At 44.0% G+C, this 25,143-nt stretch overlaps 1 protein-coding gene and 1 long non-coding RNA gene across 12 annotated transcripts in view; one reads left to right on the forward strand and one right to left on the reverse strand.

The window, feature by feature from the left end:
- Nucleotides 1-25,143, reverse strand: part of ASAP1 (ArfGAP with SH3 domain, ankyrin repeat and PH domain 1) — a 391,937-nt gene that overhangs the window by 298,433 nt on the left and 68,361 nt on the right. For 3 of the 11 annotated variants that reach the window (XM_016959864.4, XM_063817372.1, XM_063817370.1), the window contains exons 3-4: nt 10,462-10,563; nt 7,125-7,251 (exon numbers count right to left, since the gene is read on the reverse strand). The exons of 2 other annotated variants lie outside the window; for them this stretch is intronic. In XM_016959864.4, the coding sequence (XP_016815353.1) occupies nt 7,125-7,251; nt 10,462-10,499 (165 nt within the window). In that variant the 5' untranslated portion in view covers nt 10,500-10,563. Of the gene's footprint in view, nt 1-6,789; nt 6,873-7,124; nt 7,252-10,461; nt 10,581-25,143 lie in introns of all 11 variants that reach the window. 6 more of the 11 variants (XM_054657022.2, XM_024345277.3, XM_009455915.5 and 3 more) reach the window with 4 other exon arrangements.
- Nucleotides 7,860-11,294, forward strand: LOC134810920 (uncharacterized). Its single transcript, XR_010159677.1, has 2 exons — nt 7,860-8,033; nt 8,340-11,294. It is a non-coding gene; the product is annotated as an uncharacterized LOC134810920 (long non-coding RNA).

Consider the following 25,143-nt stretch of genomic DNA (forward strand, 5'->3'; position numbering starts at 1 on the left):
TCATAGGCAAATCAGGTTGGGTCAACAGTCCCAGACTAAGCATGCCAGCATGGAGCTGGAAGCAACAGGGTCATTTTCACACCTGCCCAGTCCAAGGAGGATTGCTTGCAGCACTGTCTTTGATCACAAAAGGCAGAGATTTACTGAGGGGTCCAGCAAGAGGTCTCAGAAGAACAGAGAAAAGCAACTATCTTTTCATTTTTCTTCCCTCTCCCAAACTCTTTCTCTCTAGCACTAGAAACCAAATAGAGGTAAAAAGATAATTAATAGATGCCTTTCTCACGGGTCTTGCAAGACAAAACAAACTGGCAGACAGGAAGCATAAAAGACAGTGAAATACAGAAGAAACGGAATGGGTTTTCAATGCAGATTCTGCATTCAGAGCCCAAGTCTACCATTTACCACTGTGTGATCTTGGACAAGTTATTTAATGTCTGTGAGCATTTATGTATTCATATGTAAAGCAATAATAAGAATGCTACTAGAATAAGCTTTTATTAGATGATAGGTGTAAAAAATGTTTTTTTAAAATCCAAAGATATATATATAAGGTGTGTTAGGCAGTTCTTGTGTTGTTATAAAGGAATATCTGAGACTGGGTAATTTATAAAGAAAGGAAATTCTGCAGGCTGTACAAGCATGGCGCTGGTATCTGCTTGGCTTCTGCGGACGCCTCAGGGAGTGTTTAGTCATGGCAGGAGGAGAAGTGGGAGCAGGCACATCACATGGCGAAAGCAGGGGCGAGAGAGAGAGAAAAGTGGAGGACCCAAACTTTTAAAACACTGGATCTCAAGAGAACTAACTGAGCAAGAACTCACTGATCACCAAGGGGATGATGATGCTAAACCATTCATGAGGCATCCGCCCCCACGATCCAATCACATCCCACCAAGCCCCACCTCCGACACTGGGGACTATGTTTCAACTTGAGATTTGGAGGGGACAAAAATCCAAACCATATCAGAAGGACCAAAAGCATTAGCATGGAATATGTGGCTAACGGGCTTGTGCCTTGTTTTAGAAAGAGCATGAGTTCCAACATATACAATTTCCTTCTCCCTTTGATTCTACAGACAGATATATTCACTCACTGACCTTTGCTGGTTTCATCCAGACAAAACCTCATCCTAAGTACCTCCAGACTGGGTCAAAAGCCTGGGCACAGAGCCTTGACTTGTGTGTGGGAGAGAAACATTATGGGAAGGTTTGTTTGCCTTTTGTTGTATTATCTTCAAGAGGTCAGAGACAGACCCAAACATACTTTCTCTACATTCAGCAAAAGTATAAATCTTGATTTTATCTAAATCCTTCCTGAGGTTTTTTTTGTTTTTTTTTTTTTTAAGACTACAATCTCCTTGGGGGTAATTAATGGGCTCCTTAAGTTTAGCACCTGCAATATAAAGAAGCACTTCCTATTAAGTTTACCAGCTTTTAAAATTTAAGAGGTAACGCACTTGCATTCTTGAGCAAGGGGAGCTGATGAACAAGATCAGACGTTAAACCCTGACCACAGAAATCCTATGCGTAAGATTTCACAGAAAATCACTTAAGGACCTAACAGTATTTATCAAAGACTGATGAGCTCTATCATCAGCATGGCAGACACCCAAAAGGACATAGATAAAGGTTGAAACTTAAATGGAAGGTGAGGGAACACACACAGAAGTCTGACTGGCCTGCATGAGGACTTGACAGTAATGCGATTAATCACAAATCTGATACTGGTTGTATGACCTGGGCAGAATACTTACTGGCTGTACGACCTAGCTGGACAAAATACTTAACTGCTGTAATCCTCAATTTCTTCATCTATAAAATGGAGCCACTGATGATAGTAGGGTGAAAAAAGGTATTAAATAATAGTATGTATAGGGTTTGCATGTAGTAGGAATGTTACTGTTATGAGATAGAGCTTGATACTGAATCTACATTCTGTATCTTCATTCATTTCATCAAACATTTCTATATCTTCAGAAAGAACTGAACACACCAGGTGAATACATTAAGAAAAGCCTCTAATGCCAGACCCAAACGTGATTTCCAGTTTCCATAAGAAAACTTTTAGGCTGCATTTTTTGAGGGCAGGGTTCTTCATCATTGTATCCCTGGGCCTAGCACACTGCTGGGCACATAAGAGGCACTGAACAATCTGTATATTGACTACATGGTAATTTGAGTGATTTCACTTGTATTCCTAGGATGAATGTTCTATACTATTTCCCTCCCCTATGAACTGCCCCTTTCTACCCTGTTAAGAGTTTTAGCCTTATTTCTTTATTTCTTAAAGACCACTAGCTTCTCCATAATACAATCTGGATAACCCCAATACCTCAGTAGGACTTGGAAAATGACTTGTATATAGCAGGGCCTCCCCAAAAATGTGTTGAACAAATGCCGTTCACGGATTATACTCAAATGAGTTCCCACATTTAAATCTGAAAACTCATATCCAAATCTTCGAAAGTACAGGGAAAAAACAGTATATTTAAGTATCACTATTAAGAACTCTGAAATATAAACATGAAGAAACACTAAGCCTCCAAGGAACTTAGGCACCTTTTTAATCAGACCAAAACTTGAAGGTGCAATGACAGCAAAGTCTCCTATGTTCCTTATAAAGCCACTGAAATATGTTTTTGTAGACATTTAGAGTACCTATTTTATGTCTCAACTGTTTTAAGATTTCTAAACGCTGGGCCAGGCGTGGTGGCTCATGCCTGTAATCCCAGCACTTTGGAAGGCTAAGGCAGGCAGATCACTTGAGGTCAGGAGTTTGAGACCAGCCTGGCCAACATGATGAAACTGCGTCTCTATTAGAAATACAAAAATTAGCCAGGCATGGCGGTGTGCACCTGTAGTCCCAGCTGCCCAGGAGGCAGAGGTGAGAGAATTGCTTGAACCTGGGAAGCAGAGGTTGCAGTGAGCTGAGATCGCACCACTGCACTGCAGCCTCGGCGACAGAGTGAGAGCCTGTTTCACGGGGAGAAGGGAGTGAGATTTTTTTTTTTTTTGAGACGGAGTCTTGCTCTGTCGCCCAGGCTGGAGTGCAGTGGTGTGATCCTGGCTCACTGCAAGCTCCGTCTCCCGGGTTCACGCCATTCTCCTGCCTCAGCCTCCTAAGTAGCTAGGACTACAGGCGCCTGACAACACGCCCAGCTAATTTTTTTTTGTATTTTTAGTAGAGATGGGGTTTCACCGTGTTAGCCAGGATGGTCTCGATCTCCTGGCCTCGTGTTCTGCCCACCTCGGCCTCTCAAAGTGCTGGGATTACAGGCCTGAGCCACCGCGCCCAGCCGGGAGGGAGATTTTTAAATTCCATTTTATTTACTAGCCACTTGACCTTAGAGAGAAATCATTTCATCTCTCTGGGCCTCAATTTCCTTCTCTATAAAATGGAGACGATAAATGTTCCTCTTTCAGAGAGCTCATATGAGAGGTAAATGTAAGCATTCATGCCATGTGTCGACAGCAGGCCTGGTATGGAGCAGCTGCTCAATAAATGAGCAGAACTTGCCTCCTTCATTGTCACCAAATTAAAATGTGGCCCAATATAAAATAACCAAGTAGACTTCCATTTATCATGTTGGACTCTCTCTCTGACAAAGGTACTAAGTACTAGCCACTCTAAGTCTTTAAATAGAGGGTCCCTTCTACTGTCTGGGTCACAGCAGTCCTAAAATGCCTGCCTGCTCCCGTTTAGGGAAAACGCTTATACTCTCCTAGTCACTTACTCATAACTTAAAAATGGTCAAGAGTAAAATGGCACACATCGGTGTGCTTTCACTGCTGAATAAGTAAAACACTGGCTTTTTGCTTGGAAAACACTCACACGCCAGGATGAAACCTTGGCAGAACACCAGCTCATCCATTCCTGCCTCCCCAAGGTAGCCACTCATCGTGTGCCAGCCAAACCGTGAACCCCAGAGCCATGTGCGACCCTTCGCCCCAAAAGGTAAAGCCCAGAAGTAAACCAGAAGTAAACTCCTCTTTGCCTCTTCTTACCATTTTTGAGACGTAGCCTCACTCTGTCGCCTAACCTGGTGTGCAGTGGTGCGATCTTGGCTCATTGTAACCTCGACCTCCCGGGTTCATGATTCTCCTGCCTCAGCCTCCCAAGAAGCTGCGACTACAGGTATGCGCCATCATGCCTGGCTAATTTTTTAGTAGAGATGGGGTTTCCCTATCTTGGCCAGGCTGGTCTCGAACTCCTGACCTCAAGTGATCCACCTGCCTCAGCCTCCCAAAGTGCTGGGATTACAGGTATGACCCACCACGCCCAGCCTTTCTTACCATATATTTCTGATCCACTTCCTAGAGTGCTCATCACAGAGATTTAACTAAAAGCATCAACATCTGCACAACACACCACAATCTCTACCAAGGAGACATAGTAAAAGAAAGAGTATGGATTAATTTGGGGCTCCAATCTTGGAGACCTAACAGTTTTTCAGTTGCGCTCTATGTATGTGCATTAGTGATCCAAAGAGCAAAAAAAGGTCATCAACAGGAAGGTACTTACTAGAACTAGGAAAATATTTTTTTTAAATGAGAATTCCAAGTTACCCAAATTAATTCCTATTCCGGAGTTTCCATATCACCAAAAAGTACCCAAAAGTTCTCTTCCTAAGAATAACCACAAAATAACACAAGCCACATTCTTAAAGTTTCCAAATATCTCACTTGTGAAGCATATGCCAACAAGATTTTGTGGTATGCCCCCAAATTTTTTCTTATATTGAGTGTGGTAATGTTAAGCCCCATATTTTTAAAGAACTGAATTGTGACCCACCTAAAATATTTATAATAATGCACTACTTCCATATATGTAAGCATGGGGGAAAAATTAAAATTCAACTATGGTGGCTATCCATCAGTAAAAAAACCCGAAAGCATACTTTTCACATCTATGCAAAAAGTAACCACTCAAGAGAGTGCAACCTCAAGAATTAAAATATGCCGACCGGAGACAATGTTTTCCTGGCCAATACCTTCCTCAAGTTCAGAAGAAAAATTGTAAAATTATTGTGCCACCCTGAAACATTGTTATATTTTTGAGAACATGGGTATCATCAATGTACTCTAACATGACACTGAACTTCTAGCCTGGTTCCAAGTTCCTAAGTGACTACACTTGCATTATAGTTAACTCTATTTTTCTACCTAATCTTACAACAGTATTTCTCATAAAAAAATATATTTGCTTTTAAATTTATTAACCTTAAACTAACATCAACAGCAACTCCATGTAATTTAACATTAACCCTCTACTACAGGGTTGCTGGAAAATATGCTCGCATACCTCTACAAACAGCATCACCAAATACTTAATCTTATCACACCCTTCACAAACAGAATACAGCAACACTATCTAAATGTGCAGGAAGAGAACGTTAAAATAACTGGCAGCTCTATTAGGAGGCACTGAAAAACTTATCTAGAAGGAAAATAACCACTCAGTCTAATCAATGTCACATCCTTAGAAGTATATACAATTAGTACAGAAAGAGGATGCAAAATGCTCCTGTATCAACATGTTTCAATTTATTACAATTAAGTGAAAGACAGACCCATGATGGGGTTCAATGCCTGGCAATTCTGTTTAATCCCAGACGAGTGTAACAGACTGGCAGTTCACAAAGACAAAAAAAAAAAGAAAAAAGAAAAGAAAAAATCCATTTACCTCTGGTTTTCAAACAAACCTAGTTAGGTGGTATTTCTCCATTCACTTCACAATTCAGTCCCATCACCCAATACTGACTCCAGAGAGACCTCTGGAAGTATGCCGGAATGACACATTCAGTCATAGCACCAAGCAGGCCAGATGGGACCCAGCACTAACAGAAGTCTCTCTCCTCCTAAAATTTGGGACCCCTCTACTTCTGAATCCCAGTTCTACGTGTGTGGAAACATGAGTATCAAAGTTCATTTCAAGATGAGTCGGCCCACAGAAGCCCAAGCTTCCCCATATTACAGAGGTCCGTCCTTGGGGTAGGGGGCTTACATCAGAAAGAGCTCCCCAAACCTCACCTAAACCAGCCACAGCATAACCCACCCAGGGAAAACCATCTCCCTTCCTACCTTCCACCCAATGGTGCCATTTTCAGTTGAAATACGTTTGCCTTGTTTGAAGGGGAGGGATGCTTTATGGCACTTATTGATGATGCTGAGTTCCTGGGCAAATATCCTATTTTTATCGTGGCCCCAGAGGCTTCTGCTGCTCCTTGGCTTTCAGGTTCCTCTTTGCCCATACCACTCTCTCATTAATTCACTGAAAATCCTAAAGAAAATCGATTTGGCCTTGGCCCTGCCCCCCACCCCCCACCAGCAACGCTTTCCTAAAGGGTCCAGATAAGAGGAGCTGTCTGACTGTCGCCTCGGGCCTCCCTTCTCCGTGTCTGGTCAGCTCAAGCAGGCTGCACCGGCCTCCGATCTCCTTGTCCAGCCTCTGAGTGCCCTGCGGGCAGGTCCTGCTGGCGCAGCAGCCCTAAGCCCTACCAAACCCTCCGGGTTAGGGGAGCCGGGTGGAAACCTATGTGCACAGATCTCTTTCCATCTGGGCTTCAGGCACCAGAGACTACCAGGGAGGACTCCTGGAGTGGATACAGTCCCAGCCTGAGTTCTCTCTGGGTCCTTCGGGATTTTTCCACCGGCCCTCGTCTCCGCAGCTACGCCTGCCTGGTCCAGTCGGGCCGCTGAGGGGTGCGTTCACTGCCCATCTCCTAGTCCCTTGCTGGTGACCTTGGCTGCACTACTTCGCCTCTGGGCCCTCGGTGGCCTGACGCCACCTACCTCGAGGGTTACAGGAGGGTCACGAAGATGTGGAAGCGCCGAACAGTGCATGCCAGGGACAGGACTTCCATCTTCTGTCCTCCCTGGAGTGTCCACAGCTCGCTCAGTCCTCTCCCACCTCCAGTCCCCAGGCCTTTCAACCCGCAGGACCCAGAAAGGGCGAGGAGATGGGGAAGGCGCCGCCCGTCCGAAGTCCCTTATTCACCCGGCGGCTCCCTGAGGGGGTGTGGCGCCCCCGGCCCCCGCGTCCCCTTCCTCCCAGCTCCGAGAGGAGATCCTCCAGCTGCGCGGCGGCAGCGGCGAGCGTGGACGGCGGGGGTCCCGGCCCGACCTACCTCCTCCAGCAGCGTGACGGTGTTCCTGCAGTTGTGCAGCCGCGTGGTGAAGCTGGACGTGGTGGGCGAGTTGTAGTCCTCGGTGGTCTCGGCGATGAACTCCGAGACAGAGATCTGGTCCGGCATCCTGCCGGGGGGGACGAGACACAAGCGGGGGCGGGGGGTGAGTCACGGCGCAGGCTCCCAGGGCCGCGGGCCGCCCGGAGGCTCATGAACCCCGGCGCGCAGCCCGCCACCCGCCGCCCGGCCTGGCGCGCGGCTCCCGTCCCCGGCGGCGGCGAGAGGGAGGGAAGGAGGCGGGCGAAGGCAGGCGGCGGCGGCGCTGGCGGGGCTCGGCGCGGGGCCCTTCAAACTCCAAGCCGCGCGCGAGGCAGGGGGCTCTCCGGGACCCGCCTCCCTCTGCTCATGCCGGCGGCGGCGGCTCCTCAGCGGCGGGGGAGGGGACGCGGCTGCGCGCGGGGTCTTCGCGGGGGTCTGGGCTCCGGCCGGCCGCTGGGACGTGCGCGGGCCGGGCGGCTGGGGCGCCCGGCGCTGCCTCCTCAGACGCGCTGACAGGCGGCGGCGCGGGCCTGACTGACTTGAGCTCACACTCCCGCGGCGGGCGGGCGGGCGGGCGGCGCTCGCGCTGCAGTCACGAGGCCAAACAAGGAAGTGCTCTGCGCACGCGCGCCGCCCCCAGCCCCGCCCCCCCGGTCCCTCCCCCCCGCGCCCCGCCCCCGGCCCGGCCCCCGCCCCGCCCCGCCCCCGCTCGCGCACAGCCCCTGGGGCCTGGCTCCGAAGCTGCCGCTCTCGACCCCGGCTGCGCGGCACGGGGGCTCCGGAAGTCCGAGTCCCTGGTTCGCCCCCGGAGCGGTTACTTCAGCGAGCTCGTTGCGCGAGCGTTTTGCAAGAAGGGGGCCCAAAAAAGTTGTACGTGTTCTTTTTTAGTCGCGTGTGGGTGCAGGAAGTGAGGCCCCGGGAGAGCCGCCTTCTACTGCGAGGGCCGCCGACCCCGCGAAGGAAGCGCTGGGCGCAGGGGCGGCCTCCCGGGGCCCGGGCTTGCAGCTGCCCGCTCGCCCCATCTCTCTGCAGGGTGCTCCTCACCGCTTACAGGCTGGTTTTGTGCAGCTGGCTTAGGTCGCTACAATGCAGCGTGAAGACGAATGAAGGGTTTGGGGGCTTTAAAAAAAAATAATTTTCTCATCTTTCATTTGCACTTTTTTTTTTAACTTGCAGGAAAGCCGAGGGTCAGGGAATGTAAAAGGCATTGCCCGAGCTGCAAATGGTGTTCGATGCTAAGCAGATGCCAAATTTCGGTGGAAAAAGTACCATCTCACTCCTGGGCCTTGACAGATGGCTAATTTTAAAACTAGCTCAATCTACTTAGTCCGAAGAATCCATTTAATTTCTCACCATTCGCTGAGTATGAATTTGGTTTAAAAGAAGAAGAAGAAGGAAAAAAAAGCTAGGCCTTTGGGAAGGGCCACAGGATTGGTACCTGTAATTTAAGCCAGGAGAGCCTTTGATAGCCTTAGGATGGAAGGCTGAGCCTGTCCTCCGCGACACACACCCTCCGCGCCCTACCCCTCACCCCTGGGATTGGGCTTCTGCCATCTTGCACTGTTAAGCCTCAAATCCGTTCTCTGGTTCTTACGCCTGACTACAAGGGAGTGCCCCAAAGCAGGGATCTTGTCTTAGCCTTGGGCCTGCTACACAGAAGTAGCAGAGTGGCTGTCAAAATACAGCACCTCATTAACTCTCAAATATTCACTAAGCACTATGTGCCCTGGAGATTGAGTAATGCCAAGGCCCCTGCTCTCATGAAGCTTACCTTCTAGGACAGAACTAGACAACTCACAAATACATAAAGTGGAGTAAATATAAAGTAAGAAAGTGAAGGAGTCGCTATAGTATAAAGAATCTGCAGAGAAGGCTTTGCAGACAAGGTGACATCTTGAGAAAAGAATGACAAGAGTAAGTCACCCAGATAATCCTGTTGTCTATGGCATCTTGGGCCCTCAGCTGCCTCACATGAAAGCAAAAGATAAGGACACCAACCCCAGGACCTGGCTGTTATGTTGAGTTCACTGATGATGGAAGAGAAAGTGCTTTGTGCACAGGAAAGCCATTAGAAAAGTGTGAGATGTTCACCTCCCTCTATTGGCTGTACTGAACCTGCACTGTGCCTCCAGCGAGATGCTCATCAATGTCCTCTAAGAGGCCATGCTTCAGGTAGCAAGGGTTCCAGCTAATTAAAGGGAAATTTTGTAAGGGGAATGTCCATAAATAAATATTCTTCCCTGGCAAAGGGAAGTTGAGAAGTCAACTTCAAAACACATTCTTTAAAAAATTAGTAAATAAATAAACAGGCACCCACTTTGTCCTCATTAGCACTTTAAAAGCTTGGTTTGGGACACACCAAGTTTGAAGTTCAGAGGAGACAGCCAGATGATGATAGCAGACAGCTGAAGATCCATACCTGGAGGTCACTTGCTCATGTGCCATAGTTGACAGAACATGGTCTTTTGAAGTATGAGCTACCCAGGAGAAAATCCTACCATCCTTCCCCACATACTAACCAAGTCACTCTGCATCTGGAAAATTCTGTGACTTGGAACAAATATGGCCCATACTAGTTGAGCTAATTAAGCTCTCTGAGACTCAGTTACCCCATGGAGCACTGACAACACACGGCACTTAGGCTTCACTCCAAGAAGGCCTTCCTTCCTCTAGGCTGGAAACAAATTCAGACTTGGATTCTTGCATTTATTTTGTTCTCCCATCTATTCCAGGTAGTCGTCTAGCACCTGTCACCTCCACTGAGGTGGTGGTTCCTTCCATCTTCTTCATCTGGCATTATAGTAAAGACTCAATAAACATGAGCTGTTATTAAAAGCCAAAAGTCAGTGTTTAATTGCCTCAATTCCAAGAGGCCTTGGGTTCCAGAGTTTTCCCTCCTAGTAACTGATGCTGTCATCTTGGGCCTTAGTGCTATCCTTTGTAAAATAAAGGAGTGAGTGTGTCAAAATGACCACAGATTCCTCCCAGCAGGAGCTGACTTGTGTATACAGTCAGCTCTGCAGATGCAAAGAAGAAAGATTATTACAACAAGCTAAGCTAACTGCAATGGTAGACAGCTGGGGATTTCTTTCTTGACTGAATTCACCAAAGACTCCAAACTGCTGCCATCAATTGCTGTTTCAGTTTCATTTGAAGATTATGTTATGTATCTGCTCCTCCCCCATCTCCTTTGGCCAAGAAAGGAATATGCTCACAATGAGATATTGTGCTTTGGTAAGTATATACCTCCTCAGACTGGTCTGCAATTAGAATTTCAAAGGTTCACACCTCTACTCACCATTTCTGGGCCATAATCCTCTTTAAATTTGAAACCATGCCTCAGTGAAAACCATCTGCACCTCTCATTTTCTCAAATACTCTGAAAATCATTCCTGGATATCTGAAAGCAAATAGAGACTGACATGGGCAAAACGTAAATGCTGGATTTCTTTGTGTGGAGCTGCCCCGAAATAGACACCATCCTCCCCAAAGCCAGGAAAAATGTGCACACACACATATTTGTGTGCACCTGGCTTTATATAAAGCAAGCATCATCTCTGTTGTCGTCATTATAATAAGACTGTTCAGCACCCTTGTCCTCCTCATGCCTGCCTCTTACTCTGAGCACTGCTGACTGAGGTTTCTAACACCATGATTATGGCAGGATGCACTTTGTCGCCTTGAAAAAAAGGCAGCAGGAACAGTGGTGGCTTATTCTTCTGAACAGCAATGGCGCTAATGACCCACTTGCCATCAGGGAATTGGCTCTCAGTTACATTTCCAGTTGCAGACCTCACTCTCATCCATCTGTCTTATAACCAAGGGGGGATGCATTTGCAAGATGACTGACCAGAAACCAGAGGTGGGGGAGTGTGGGTGGGGAGTCAGAGGTGCTCTGTGGGCCCAAGAAACCACAAGGAGCTTTGATCCACAGTGTTAGCCAGCGACAGCATTCATCACAGGCTCCCGATGCCCTCATGGAACGATGACAATGGCTAAAGTGGGAAGGGAACACACTTTTTATTACATGGACCTGAGCTTAAATCTCTACTTTCTTGTTTATTCACCTTGTTTTCTAAACTATGTTTCAGATTATTGTGTGAAATAAAATGAGAAGATATGGATAAGTAGGCTGATGCATAGTGAATAATCAACCAATGTGAATTCCCTTTGAACTCCCCTTTTCTGTGAAAGATGACTATAAATACATCTGCTTTCATTCCACGACTCAGATATCTCTAAATTAGTCACTAGGAGGAGGAAAAAAGAGGGAGCGGGGAAGGCTGCACAGTAATTCCCAAAGTCTGGGATCTCAGATTTGGGAATAAACAGTCTTCAGAGACCTCGCTTATTCTCAAAGTATCCTTTGTTAGGTCAGATGCATTAGTGATGGCTTGGATTTTGGAAGTAAATAAATAGTATCTAGAGTCAAACTGGCTGCATACCAATCAAGATGAGAAGTAAGTTAAGACCAACTCACTAAAATAAAATAAAATAGCCTATTTTCATGCAACATAGTCCCTGTAAAGAAGGATAATCTGAGCAAGACAACTTCTAGGGGATGATAGCATGGGGCATTTCTTTTGCAGGAGCATGAATTATGGGCTGATTCTCACATAAAAAAGATAGGCTCCCGTCTCTGCCATGAAGAAGCTACTAGACCTTGTTAAAGTATTTCTCCTCTCTGAGTCTCAGTTTTCATATCTATAAAATGGGGGCAATGACAACCCCTATCTCAGTGTTCTGAGAATTCAACGAGCTAAGGTATATAAAGTGCTTAGCAGGGTCTCAGACATCCTAAGTAGACAATTATTTTTCCGATATTATGGGAACTTTGAAAACCTTATCTGGAGATATAACTTATGATATTCTTGCCAGGTGCAGTGACACACACCTGTCATCCCAACTACTTGGGAGGCTGAGGTGGGAGGACTGCTTGAGCCCAGGAGTTTGAGAGCAGTCTGGACAACATGGCGAGACTGCATCTCATTTTTTTTTTAATAAAAAATAAAATAAATTCTGATATTTTTGCAAAAACAAAATATTCACCATGACCTGCTACATACCAGACACTTTGCTAAGTATAGAATTTAGAATACATTTATCCTTCTTTAAGCCTCATGACAACTTTATAAAGTAAGTATATTTATCCCAAATTTACCAGAGAAACCTAAGGCTGCTGGGGTATAGAATATGACTTTCTCAGCTTCCATCTGGAGTCAGGTACTGCATTGGTGGTTATATATGTAATGTCTGAATTCATTCATATAACAGTCCTGAGTTGCAAGTATTACAATAATGGAAACTGAGACACAATAAAATCTCACTGCAAGTTAATGTCACTAAGCCTGGCAGACTCTAAATCCAATGCTTTTTCTGCTGCCTGCAAAATTGGTCTCTTTACTGTATTCTGTATAGGGCTACTTTGTTAGATACAGTATTTTTCCCAGCCCAGGCAACCAAAGGAAGTATCCTTATTTCACCTGACAACTTATGAATTCATTTTCTACCATCTTAATGAAGTGGTGGAGGAAAGGAAAGCGCTGAAGGAGCAGGATGGAGGGAGGGGGCTGTACTTGATTCCATCTTTTACACTTAGGCTCATGTTGCCATAGTCTACATAAACTACTGCTTTTTTCATGTTCTTTGTACGAGTGCTTCCCAATTGCACTCGTGCAATTTCAGGTAATAATAATAATTTTAAAAAGCCAATTCTAGTCCCAAATGTACTTAATTCAATTTAAATACTCCAAGCAAAACCACTAGAGTTTTCTCAGTAAAGAGAAGAACATGGTTTGTTTGGAGACAAAAAACTACTCTGTTCTACCTCCCTGTTCCTCTGATGGAAGTAGGAAGAAAAGAGGCAGAATGGTGGGAACCTAGAAGAAATGTAGCGTAAATATCAACTGAATGAACTCAGGGATGTATTTCTGTTTAGTCCTATGAAAGAATAATTGTGCTTAGTATTATGCGCCCTGTATTATCCTGAGTCATTGCAGGCGCAACCTCACTTAATACTTGCAGCAACAATATAAAGCAGGTACTGTATTATTCCCCATGTTATATGCATGGGAAACCTGAAGCTTAGAGGTTACCTGTCAAGTAGTGGAGCAGGACTCAAGCAATCTGATTTCATAGCCCATGTGATCAGCCACCATGCTCTGTTGGCTTATCGAAGACAATGGATGAGTCCACAGCCCCAGGATGCTTTTTCTGTTGGGGTATATGTGCGTGTGTTTTCCTTCTGGGGAACTCATTACAAGCCCAACTCAAATGCAAGCTTGACTGGTCTAGAGAGCAGCTCCTTGCCCCATTCCTCCAGGTGGGATTAATCTTCATGTGGGTATCCACAGTCAGCTTCTCTCACTCTGCCTTAAGCAACTGGAGGATATTGGCACCATTCAGAGGAGAAACTGAGAACTTCCTCAGCAACAAATAGCTCTGTTAGCAGAAGGGCTTGGCTCTGACTCATCTCTCACTTGGGCTCAGGAGTTTGAGGCTGCTGTGAGCTATGATTGCACCACTGCACCTCAGCACTCCAGCCTGGACAACAGAGCAATCCAGTCTCAAAAAATAAACAAATAAAACACAAAAAACAAACGCCAAACAAACAAACACCTTGTATCTTCCAAGTGAGTATCCTATACCGCAAAGTCCCAGACTATCAATCCCTGACAGCATTCAGGGACTAAATCCTACCCATGTCTGTATCACCTACATCCCCCAGCAACTAAAGCAAGGACAGAAGATTCCTGGAGCCCCAGGCTTGGCCTTTTACAAGCACCATCTCCTGAAATCTTCCTAGTAACCTAGTGAGGTAGTGTGTTTTCTGCAAGAGAACTCAGAGATAAGCACAATTTGCTCAAGGTTAACAGTTAATAAGTGGAGAAATGCTATTCAGTCAGTCTGAATCCAAACCCTGTAGGCTTTTTCTTCTCTAGGAAAGCACTGCCTAGTTGGGGTCCCTTGTGGGCCCCCATAAATGTGTTTTGAATTGAACTGGCTCCCTTTTATGAGCTACATCATTTCTAATACAAGTAAAACAACCTCCAATGAAGAAAAAAATCATGGTGTTTTATGGGAGTCCTAAAAACTTGCGATCTATAGGAACGAGGGATTTAAAATCTTGCTTATTTCTGATAAAGTCACATTAACCTGAAAAATGAGAAAAACTTACAATACACCCAGGTTTCTTTGATGAATTTGTTTTAAGTTGAGTTCATCACCTTTAATGATGCCCAACTTCTGTGCTATATCAAGAATGAGAACGTTCCTCTTTTATGGCCCTTTTCAATGGTACCATTTTCCAGGGTACCATTTTCCAAATATTTATATTTATCCAACTAGACTGTGACCTACCTAAGACCAGGGAGGGTTTCTATTTGCTATTATGGCCCCAAAGTGCCAAGTGTTTAAGAGATACTTACTGAATAGAAGGAAGACTGAATGAATGAATGAACAAACATTTATAGGGGGAAGGGTATGAGAGGAATTGAGAGAGGAGAAATGGAGAGATCCAGAAGAGAGTAAGATCCACAGAAGTGATCCCGGTTTTTAGAGTCACTGTCATTATTTTACATCATTATAAGCCATAAGAGCCAGAGAGAATTTTAAGGATAACATGCTTTCCAAACTTCTCATTTTTTGGATAAGGAAACTGATTCCCAAGCAGTTAGGTGACTTGCCCAGTGTTCCCTGACAGATTTGTGGGAACTAAGCCAAATGCCAAGTATCCTGGTTCCCAAGGGTTTCCCACTTCACCTTTCCCAGTTATATTTCAAGGATAGGATTAAAGACCTTCAGAAACTCCCGTCTACAACAGATTATGTTGTCTTTGCATCACAGCATCAAGGAATGCCTATGCACAACTGCCTACTATTTAAAAATTGTAACAGTATAAAGTTTGGCACACCATCACTTAACTGACACTCCTAATTTGGGGCAAGAGGACTGTGCCCCACAGTCCTCACCTAGTTGTACTGTTTTTCTAAGCCACCCACCCTTTACCCAGAGAAGCTTCCCAGCACATGCAGAGTGTAGGTCAAATTTCTCCTTTTCTCAAGTCCAGTTGCCTATTGTGATTGACACAGTTCCTCCTCCCTTGGTCATTTTCAGAGATGAGATCATTGCCTCCTGAGTCTCTGACGACATTTTCCCCTGGGTACAGAGGTATTAGGAGGGAACCAGTCAGTTCAGTTCTAATCCACAAAGAGTTATTAAGCAGCTTTATAACCTTTCTAGTGGCTAAGAGTGTGCGATCTGGATTCAGATTACCTGGGGTTCAATCTCAGTGCTGCCATTTAACAGGATTTGTTACCTTAGGCAAGTTATTTAATTTAAATTACTTTATTGTTAAAAGGAAGATGATGATAAGCCCTCTCTCTCAAGGTTGTGGTAAGATTGAAATGAGATAATCTGTGCAAATGCTTAGCACAGTGCCTGGTATATAGTAAGTGATCAATAAACGTTAGCTACTAATACCACTATTTGCATTCTAAACAGGTACTATGCTAGATTCCTTTCTTTTTTTTTTTTTTTTTTTTTTTTTTTTTGAGACAGAGTCTTTCTCTGTCACCCCAGGCTGGAGTGCAGTGGCACAATCCCGGCTCACTGCAACCTCCACCTCCCAGGTTCAAGCGATTCTCCTACCTCAGCCTCCTGAGAAGCTGAGACCACAGGTGTGCGCCACCACACCCAGCTAATTTTTGTATTTTTAGTAGAGACGGGGTTTCACCATGCTGGCCAGGATGGTCTCGATCTCTTGACCTCATGATCTGCCTGTCTCGGCCTCCCAAAGTGCTGGGATTACAGGTGTGAGCCACCACACCCGGCCGCTAGATACTTTAAGAGCCAAAAATAAATTTTAAAACATAAGAGACAACCTCTGTCATCAAGGAGCTCACATGTAGGCAGAGATACTGGTTTTCAGCACAAGTGATGGAATATTCAAATAATTCAAACAGAAAATAAAGGTGTATTTTAAAAGTGACCGATGAATGTAAAGTCCAAGTAAAAGTAATTTGATGTAACGCTCTCTCTCTGATTTGCCCACAGCCCAGCTAGATCTATTTTTATGAGCACTTTTCAAAGCCACTGAGGCCCTGAAATACTACTCCAAAAGAAACATTTGATAAATGGTAGCTATTTGTGACTTTTGCACCAAGATGTTTGTGACATGGAATGCCAGGGAGGTCGGCTCCTTTTCCTCAGCCAAATAATTTCACCTCCCTTGGCCTCATTTTCCTTGTGGTTAAAATCAGCACCTTGGGGCACAGGCTCTCAGAGGTCCCTTGGCAATGGCATCCTATAGCTCAATAAATGCTTTTTTGACATCAGTGTGACTACCAACTCCAAACACAAAGAGGTCCCCAGCTCTGCTTCAAAACGCTAAGAACTGTCTGGAGGTCTTCCGTCTGGGTTGGGGCCCCCGTTAAAGATACCCTATATTACATGAATCTGTCACAGTATTCTCGTTGCTTTTCAAAAATATGATTTCACCTGCAATGTATTTGAACCCACATAACAATGAGCTGTATCATAATAGGATTTTTCCATAACGATGTCAAATGTAGGGCATTGCTCCACTTGAAACAGGAAAACTGCCCGCCCACTGCAGAGTTTTCTTCTTAACATATGCTATTTAGTTAACGTCCTTTTCCAAGTGTGAGCGTTCGAATCACACTAGGGGCTCTAATTCAGAAAAAAAAAAAAAAAAAAAACCAAGTCTCTACAATTGCTAGCAAACCTTCTGAGACAGCATCCAGCTTCTGTTCCCTAATATTTTCTGGTTTTTTGTTTTTAAAAAATTAGGTTTTTTGCTCTGGCCTTAGAGGTTGAGAGGCATTATACAAACAAATTTATAAAATTGCTATATTTACATAGACAGCAGAGAACTTATTTTCAATATCATATTATTTTCATGAATATTATTTTCAATATCATGGGGGGTTTTGTGTGAATAAACTACTTTTCTCCCTATGTTTGGGTTTAAGAATTAACTTTCACTTACTCACAACCAATTTTAACATCTTGAAATTATCAGCAGTTCAGACAGACTTTGACTACATTGTCTGTCTCCCCTACCTCCCCTTCTTGTAGGAACTACTCCTCCCTGACTCCAGGTAATTTTCTAGACTGTCAGTCATGTCTCTACTTTCCCAACTAAAGGGCTGGACCCAGGCTGTCCAATCAGAGTATTCCAGAATCCTGATAACAGCAATGATGGGTACTAGAACAGGCATTTAACTCAAGCATGGCCAACCAGAATCCTTCATGGAGGACTGATATAGATGCTAGGATACAGAGGAATATGCCTTTTCTCTCTAAGACTTAGTAGGCCTTCAGCTACTGGTGACCATCTTTGCCACACATGAGAGAGCTGGCCTAAGAATGATCATAACCAAAAGATGGCAAGAGATGCGGGAGAGTCGTGGTGACCTCATTTGAAACACTGGATCCACAAAAATCTATCCCATGCCTAATGTCAGTCCAACCCTTGGACTTCCTAGTAATGTGAGCAACTGTACTTCTTTTTTAGTGTAAGCTAGTCTGAGTTGGGTTTCTACAACTAAAACTAAAAAAGCCCTGGCTAATCTTTTCCTGGGTTCCAGTACCATCTTCACAGTTACTAGATGTGTTATCTTAGGCAAGCTGTTCACTGCCTTAGGGCCTCAGCTTCCTCATCGGTAAAATGGGGATAATGATATTTACGTCAAAGGATTGTTATACAGAATCAATTAGATAATACACATAACAGAATGGGAGAAAATAGTTTCAAATCGTATACAGGTTGAGTATTCCTTATCTGAAATGCTTGGGACCAGAAGTGTTTCAGATTTTTTTTTTTTTTATTTCTGGAATGTTTGCATATACACAATGAGACAGCTTGGGGATGGAGCCCAAGACTAAACACAGAATTCACTTATGTTACATATAAACCTTATACACATAGCCTGAAGGTAATCTTATACTATATTTTTAATGATTTTGAGCAGGAAACAAAGTTTGTATACAATGAAATATCAGAAAGCAAAAGTGTCAGCATCTCATGTTGGCATTCAAAAAGTTTTGGATTTGGGAGAATTTCACATTTGGGATTTTCAGATTGGGAATGCTCAACTTGTATTTGATAAAGGCCTAGTATTCAAAATATATAAACTTTTGCAACCCAACAATAAAGAGATAAATAACTAATTTAAAAGTGGACAAAGGGGTTAAATAGACATTTCTCCAAAGATATACAAGTGGATAATAAGCACATGAAAAGATGCTGAACATCACTAAACATTAGGAAAATGCAAATCAAAAACACAATGAAATGCCACTTTGCACCCACTAGGATGGCTGTAATAAAAAAGATGGAAATTGACAAGTATTGTCAAGGATGTGAAGAAACTGGAACCCACCACATTGCTGGTAGGAATGTAAAATGGTGGAGTAGCTTTGAAAGACAATTTGGCAACTCCTCAAAAGGTTAAACCAAGTGTTATCATCTGACCCAGCAACTGCTTACTATTGTGGACTGAATGCATGTGTCCCACCCAAATTCACATGTTGAAATCCTAACCTAATGTGATGGTATTACAACGTGACACTTTTGAGAGGTAATTAAGTCATGAGGGTGGAGCCCTCATGAATGGGAACAGTGCCTTATAAAAGAGACCCCAGGCCAGGCACAGTGGCTCACGCCTGTAATCCCAGCACTTTGGGAGGCTGAGGTGGGGAGATCACCTGAGATCAGGAGTTCAAGACCAGCCTGGCCATCATGGCAAAACCCCGTCTCTACTAAAAATACAAAAAATTAGCCAAGCATGGTGGCGCACACATATAATCCTAGCTACTCAGGAGGCTGAGGCAGGAGAATAGCTTGAACCCAGGAGGCAGAGGTTGCAGTCAGCTGAGATCACACCGTTGCATTCCAGCCTGGGGGGTGACAGAGCAAGACCCCATCTCAAAAACAAACAAACAAACAAAAAAAACAGAGAGCAGCTCTCTAGCTATTTTTCAGCCATATAAGGACACAATGAGAAGTCAGCAGCCTGCAAGGGAAGAGGGCCTCACCAGAATCCAACCATGCTGGTACCCTGATCTCAGACTTCCAGCTTTCAGAACTGAGAGAAATACATTTGTTGTTTGTAAGCCATCCAGTCTAGGGTAATTTGTTATAGCAGCCCGAACTGACTAAGACACTCCTAGGTATATACACAAGAGAAATGAAAACATACGTGCACATAAAACCTTGTACACCAATGTTCACAGCAGCATCATTCTTAACATTCAAAAAAAATGGAAACAGCTCAAACGTTCATGAACAAACAAATGGATAAACAAAATGTGGTATATCCATACAATGGAATATTATTCAGCCATAAAGAGTAATAAAGTACTGGCACATGCTACAACATGGATGAAGCTTGGAAACATTATGCTAAGTCAAAAGTCAGATACAAAAGACCACATACTGTATGATAGCTTAAAGGTCCAGACTAGGCAAATCTGTAGAGACAGAAAGCAGATTAGTGGTTATCAGGGGCTGTGGGGGAAGTGGTAATGTGCAATGACTACCAGTGGGTACAGGGTTTCTTGTGAGGAGTGACAAAAATGTTCTGGAAATAGACAATGGTGATAGTTCTATCATTTTGTGAATACACTAAAAACCACTGAATTGTATATCTTAAAAGTGCAAATTTTATATGAATTATCTCAATTTTAAAATAACCACTATGGTGGTGAAGATGGAAGGCATACCTTACCTGTTAATAACAACTAGAATGACGATGATTTAGTATCTACTATATACAAGGCAATTTATTTATCATTTTGTTTAACCCTCACTGCAACCCTACAAAGTAGCTATTATTCTCCTCATGTTTAATAGATAGGAAATTGAGACTCAGAGAGGTTAAGTGCTAGACCTAGGGTGCTGAAATGAGTAAGTGGTAGAGTTAAGATTTAAACAGAAGTCTATCTAATTTCAAAGTTCAAGCCCTTTGCACTAAACCGCACTCTCTGTACAAATGGTACTCTGCTGATGTGGCAGGACTGCCAGTTATGTACCTGCTATGTAGTCCCCCTTTCTTCACTAACAGAGCCCCAGTTTGATTCGGGGCAGCAATGTGTTTAGCTAAAAGACTCATCTTCCAGCCTCCCTTACAGCTAAGGTGGCTGTATGGCTAAATCTAGCCAGTGAGATGTAAGCAGAAATGCTATGTAGGAGTTTTGGTAAAGTGCCTTAAAAAGGGCTAACACAGCTGGAAGAGGACTCCTGTTATCCTTCCCTTCTTATTGCATCTTGCTGCCTACTGTAATGTGGTTGTGACGGCTGACACTCCAGCAACCATTTGGGATCCTAAAGCAATATGATAAAGAGAGTAGAACCAGGGAAACAGAAAAAGCTTGGGCTCCTGATAACCATGGAGGCACTGACTAGCTTTGAACTACCTCCAGACTTCTCTGGTCAGAGAGGGAAAACAAACAAACAAACCTAATTGCTAATGTTATTTGGGTTTTTGTTTGTACAGAGTTGAAATCTAATCCTAATTTATATAATGGGCCCATGAAAATGCTGAACCAACTAAGAATATATGAAAACGGCTTATCTCAGAAGTGGTCAAATGAGAAGCATTCTACCAGAGTCATTTTCCCAACTAGTCCTCTGTGTTTGGGATTGTATATTTAAGAGGCTTAGGGATCCTACTGAATTCTTCTGAAGACATGCAACAGGCCTATTTTGTGGCATTATAGAATCACTGAAAAGACTGGTCTCAATTCACCAAGTACAGGCATTACATTTTATAAGCACTTAAATTTCATCTCAGAAATTGTTTCAGAGATACAGTCACAGAGGAGCCAACAGGCTCCCACAGAATGGATTTCTGAAGAAGCAAATTTATTTACACAACCCTTGCACAATTTGGCTAAGGGAGAGGAGACAAGGCAGATTCCACACAGGAAGGAAGATGATAAAGCTCAAAGACTTCTTTGCTTTAAAATCAATGTTCTGCCCAATCTCTCCAGAGCAATCATTTAAAATTCCACAATAATGTTCCCTGCCAAAGAGACAAACAGCAATGGGCTTGCCACAGCTGAAACAGAACCCCAGGTTTGCTGTTAGTTTATTTGTTTACATAAAATAGATGTGATACCTACCAGTGTATTATCTATACCCCAACAGCAGGTTGATACAGTACTGTTGGGTAAAGAGTGGCTTTTCTTTGGTTTTCCTTCTTTCTCATCAGGGTTCTTTAGAATTCAAGCCACAATGACATAAGTGAGGATGAAACATTTGCAGGAAGAAAAGATTTTTCCACAGTTTTTTTCTGTAGCTTGATATATCTAATTTTGTATGCACTATGGATGGCTAGAGCTGGTAACCCAAATATTCCTTATGAGGGCAAAAATTCTGGTTTTATTTTCTGTTACAGGCTGTTGCCTGAGAGAGAATTCAGATTGAAATGTATTACAGTCCTTTCTCCAGACCTTGGCTGGAATTTTTACCCCACTCTTTCCTTTTCTGAGAGAGCACACTCATGCATATGGACACATGGACACATACACAGACATATAGACACACATACACAGACACACACGCATACACAAATACACAGGCATATACACACACAGACATACACACATACGCACAGACACACACAGACACAGACACACATACACACAGACACACACACACACATACACACATACAGACCCACACACAGACACAGACATAAGCACACACAGACACCCCACACACACACAGAAATACACACACACACACACACACACACACACACACAGAGTCTCATCTTTTCTGGAAAACAAGAGCCAGAAAAAAAAAAAAAACCCATGTAAATCTCTAGACAGACACATTCATTATGAATGGCTTTTTTTTGCATACAAAACTTATGGATTTTAATCACAGGTGCACCCTCTGAGCTTTCACTTGCTCCCATTTTCTCTTACCATACTCAAAATTCTAACAAGTTTGGTGAGCTAGTTTTTAGACCTTCAACAAACTGAACACAGCAGTTATGCTGGGAATAGTGAAAAGGGGCTACAAGGAAGGGAGGAAAATGTACCACCACAAACTAGAAATTTACTAATACACCATTCCACAAAAAATAAATTCTAAATACATGGGCCTGCTAATTAGTGAAAAACACTCTACTCAACCGATCCCAACCTCAAATAAGTGATATTCAAAATAATAAACCTGGCCAGGTGCAGTGGCTCATGCCTGTTATCCCAGCACTTTGGGAGGCCAAGGAGGGTGGATCACCTGAGTTTGGGAGTTCGAGACCAGCCTGGCCAACATGGTGAAACCCTGTCCCTACAAAAAATACAAAAACAGCCAGGCATGGTGGCATGCACCTGTAATCCAGCTACTTGGGAGGCTGAGGCAGGAGAATCGCTTGAACCCAGGAGGCAGAGGTTGCAGTGAGCCAAGATCGCGCCACTGCACTCCAGCCTGGGTGACAGAGTGAGATGGAGTCTCCAAAAAAAAAAAAAAAAAGATAAACCTGTGTAATAAAAAAAGGTTTTAGGCATGATGCTATATTCAAGATACCATGCTGGATGCAGATCTTTATAAGAGTTTCCAATCAAATCAGCAAAGATAACATAAAATTAAAAAATATTTGGTGCTCAAAGGCCTTGGAGAAAGTGTAACTTCCTTTAAAAAAAAAAAAAAAACAGCCATGTCCAAGCTAAGCACAGAACTTAGAAGTCAAAAGACCTGCAATCAAATCCTTGCCCTACTATTTACAGATTGCATGACATTGGGCAAAAGAATCAACTTAGACATACCTTCCTCATCTCTAAAATGAGGCTAATGACAGCAACTTCAGAGGCTGTTATAAACATTAAATAAGATATGTGAGAGTACAACATATGTAGCCCATAAATGTTCTTTCAATCCAAAGAACTGAGATTTTACTACGTATGTGAATCTTCATCGTTTTCCATGAAGCTAATACTAAAAATATTATTTGCTCTGATGATGTTAATTAAAATAAAAGGATAGGGCTGGGACCAGTGGCTCACACCTGTAATTCCAGCACCTTGGGAGTCCAAGGCAGGAGGATTGCTTGAGCCCAAAAGTTCAAGACTAGGCCGGGCGCGGTGGCGCACGCCTGTAATCCCAGCACTTTGGAAGGCCGAGGCATTTAGTTAGGGTCAAGCTTTGGTCTAGGTGGCTATATTATTTTGTATAATTGCTTTTTAACAAGCTTACATACTTGTCGACTTTAATAAAATGCAAGTTTTGCCCAGCTCAGCAAACTGGCATCATCATCACTTGCTTCCCGATGGGGAAGCAGCACAGATGTTAAAGTTGCGCTGAGCAAGTGTGTCTGAATCCTGACCTGTACCATGGTTGCAGCTTCCACAGGAGGTGCCCAACCTCCTAGTCCTGGAAAAGGTCAGGAGCCCAGTGCATCCAGCTTCTTTTCACACAAAGAGGATAACAGAGCTGCAATGATTTATCCCTTAAGGATAGTGGTGTCGCTGTTCACAGAGCCCCCAAACACAAGACATCCAAGACTACCTCCAAGGTAACATGTGAAAGAGGATTCCACAAAAAGAATCATTTGTGGGCCCCCTTCAGGAATCTGCCTCTTAGCAAAGTCAGCTTTGGGATCTTAGCCTAACTGGACTCATCACTGGCTGCCTCACCTCGCCCACTTGCACATTTATGGCTCCGGTTTCCTAACTGCTCCATATTGCCACTCTCAGCCTGGGGCTACTTAAGACAGCTGCCTTCCCTGGTGGGCACTTGGGGATCAGCAGGCACAAAGAACCTAGGCCAATGTCAGGGATGGTTCATGGTTATTGTCTTGTGCTTAGTCGCAGGGCTCTAAACCCTTGGATCCCCCAGGCGTTAGGAGGATAATGCCCCCTCCCTGGTTAATATTCTATTGGCCACTGCAGGAATGGGCCATGGAGAGTGAGACCCTGGAGAACTGCTGGGAAGAGAGGCCCAAGGGGTCTGGCTATGGTTAGGGGTGGGGGAGCAGCAGAGGAAAAAAAAAAGTAATGCAAGCAAAATGAGCTGGGCATAGTGGCTCATGCCTGTAATCCCAGCAATTGGAGAGGCTGAGGCTGAAGGACTGCTTGAGCCCAGGAGTTCGAGGTTACAGTGAGCTATGATTGTGCCACTGCTCTCCAGTATAAGTTGGACTCTCGAGGGAAAAAAAAAAAAAGGTCTCCTCCCTCTGGTTTCACTGGAAAGTGCTTTGAAATGTGTTAATAGAAAGTTTAGGCAAGTGAAGTCCTACCAGCAAGAAATGGAGGGCAAAGAAGGGAGTTCCCATGACTGCCCACCTGCCTTCACTCAACCTCTACTCCTTTGTTTTTTTAAATCTCCTTTAATTCTTACACTATCCTGTGAGTGGCATAAGATGTTCCCCACCTTATGCACAAGGAAACTGAGGCACAGAGAGGTTAAATACTAAAAAGCATGATTTCAAAGCCAGGACTGTTTTCTACATCAGCTGTCTACAGCCGAACCTTTGCTGATGTGCCTGAGAAATGAATAATAAACAGGAAAACATACATTTCCATGTGATCTGATGTCCTGAGTAGTAGTGGGGAAGGCAGGGAGTTAATTTACCTCTACCCCTGCCTCTTCAGAGACATAAATACACATTGGCACGCCATACACAAATTAACAACAACAACAAAAAGATATAATCAATTTGGAATTAGAGCTTCCAGGAAATGTGGGCTCCCAGATGCACATACTACAGTAATTCAGGTTGTTTCTCTCCCTCTCTCTCTGGTTGGGAGCTATTCTGATACTTTCCATTTGGAAGCACAGATAGGGCCTCCTAACCACAAGGCGTGGAGATGTGGTCACAAGGCTGGGCTGGGTGCTCCACCCTGAATGCCAGAGCATCCTGCTGGGTCCACACAGCCAGGGCCTGGTGGAATCCGCATCCAGGCTGCTTTTCTTTCCTTTATCTCAGGAATTCAGGCAAAGGCTATA

Source organism: Pan troglodytes, chromosome 7 (genome assembly GCF_028858775.2).
Source record: "Pan troglodytes isolate AG18354 chromosome 7, NHGRI_mPanTro3-v2.0_pri, whole genome shotgun sequence".
Taxonomy (NCBI): domain Eukaryota; kingdom Metazoa; phylum Chordata; class Mammalia; order Primates; family Hominidae; genus Pan; species Pan troglodytes.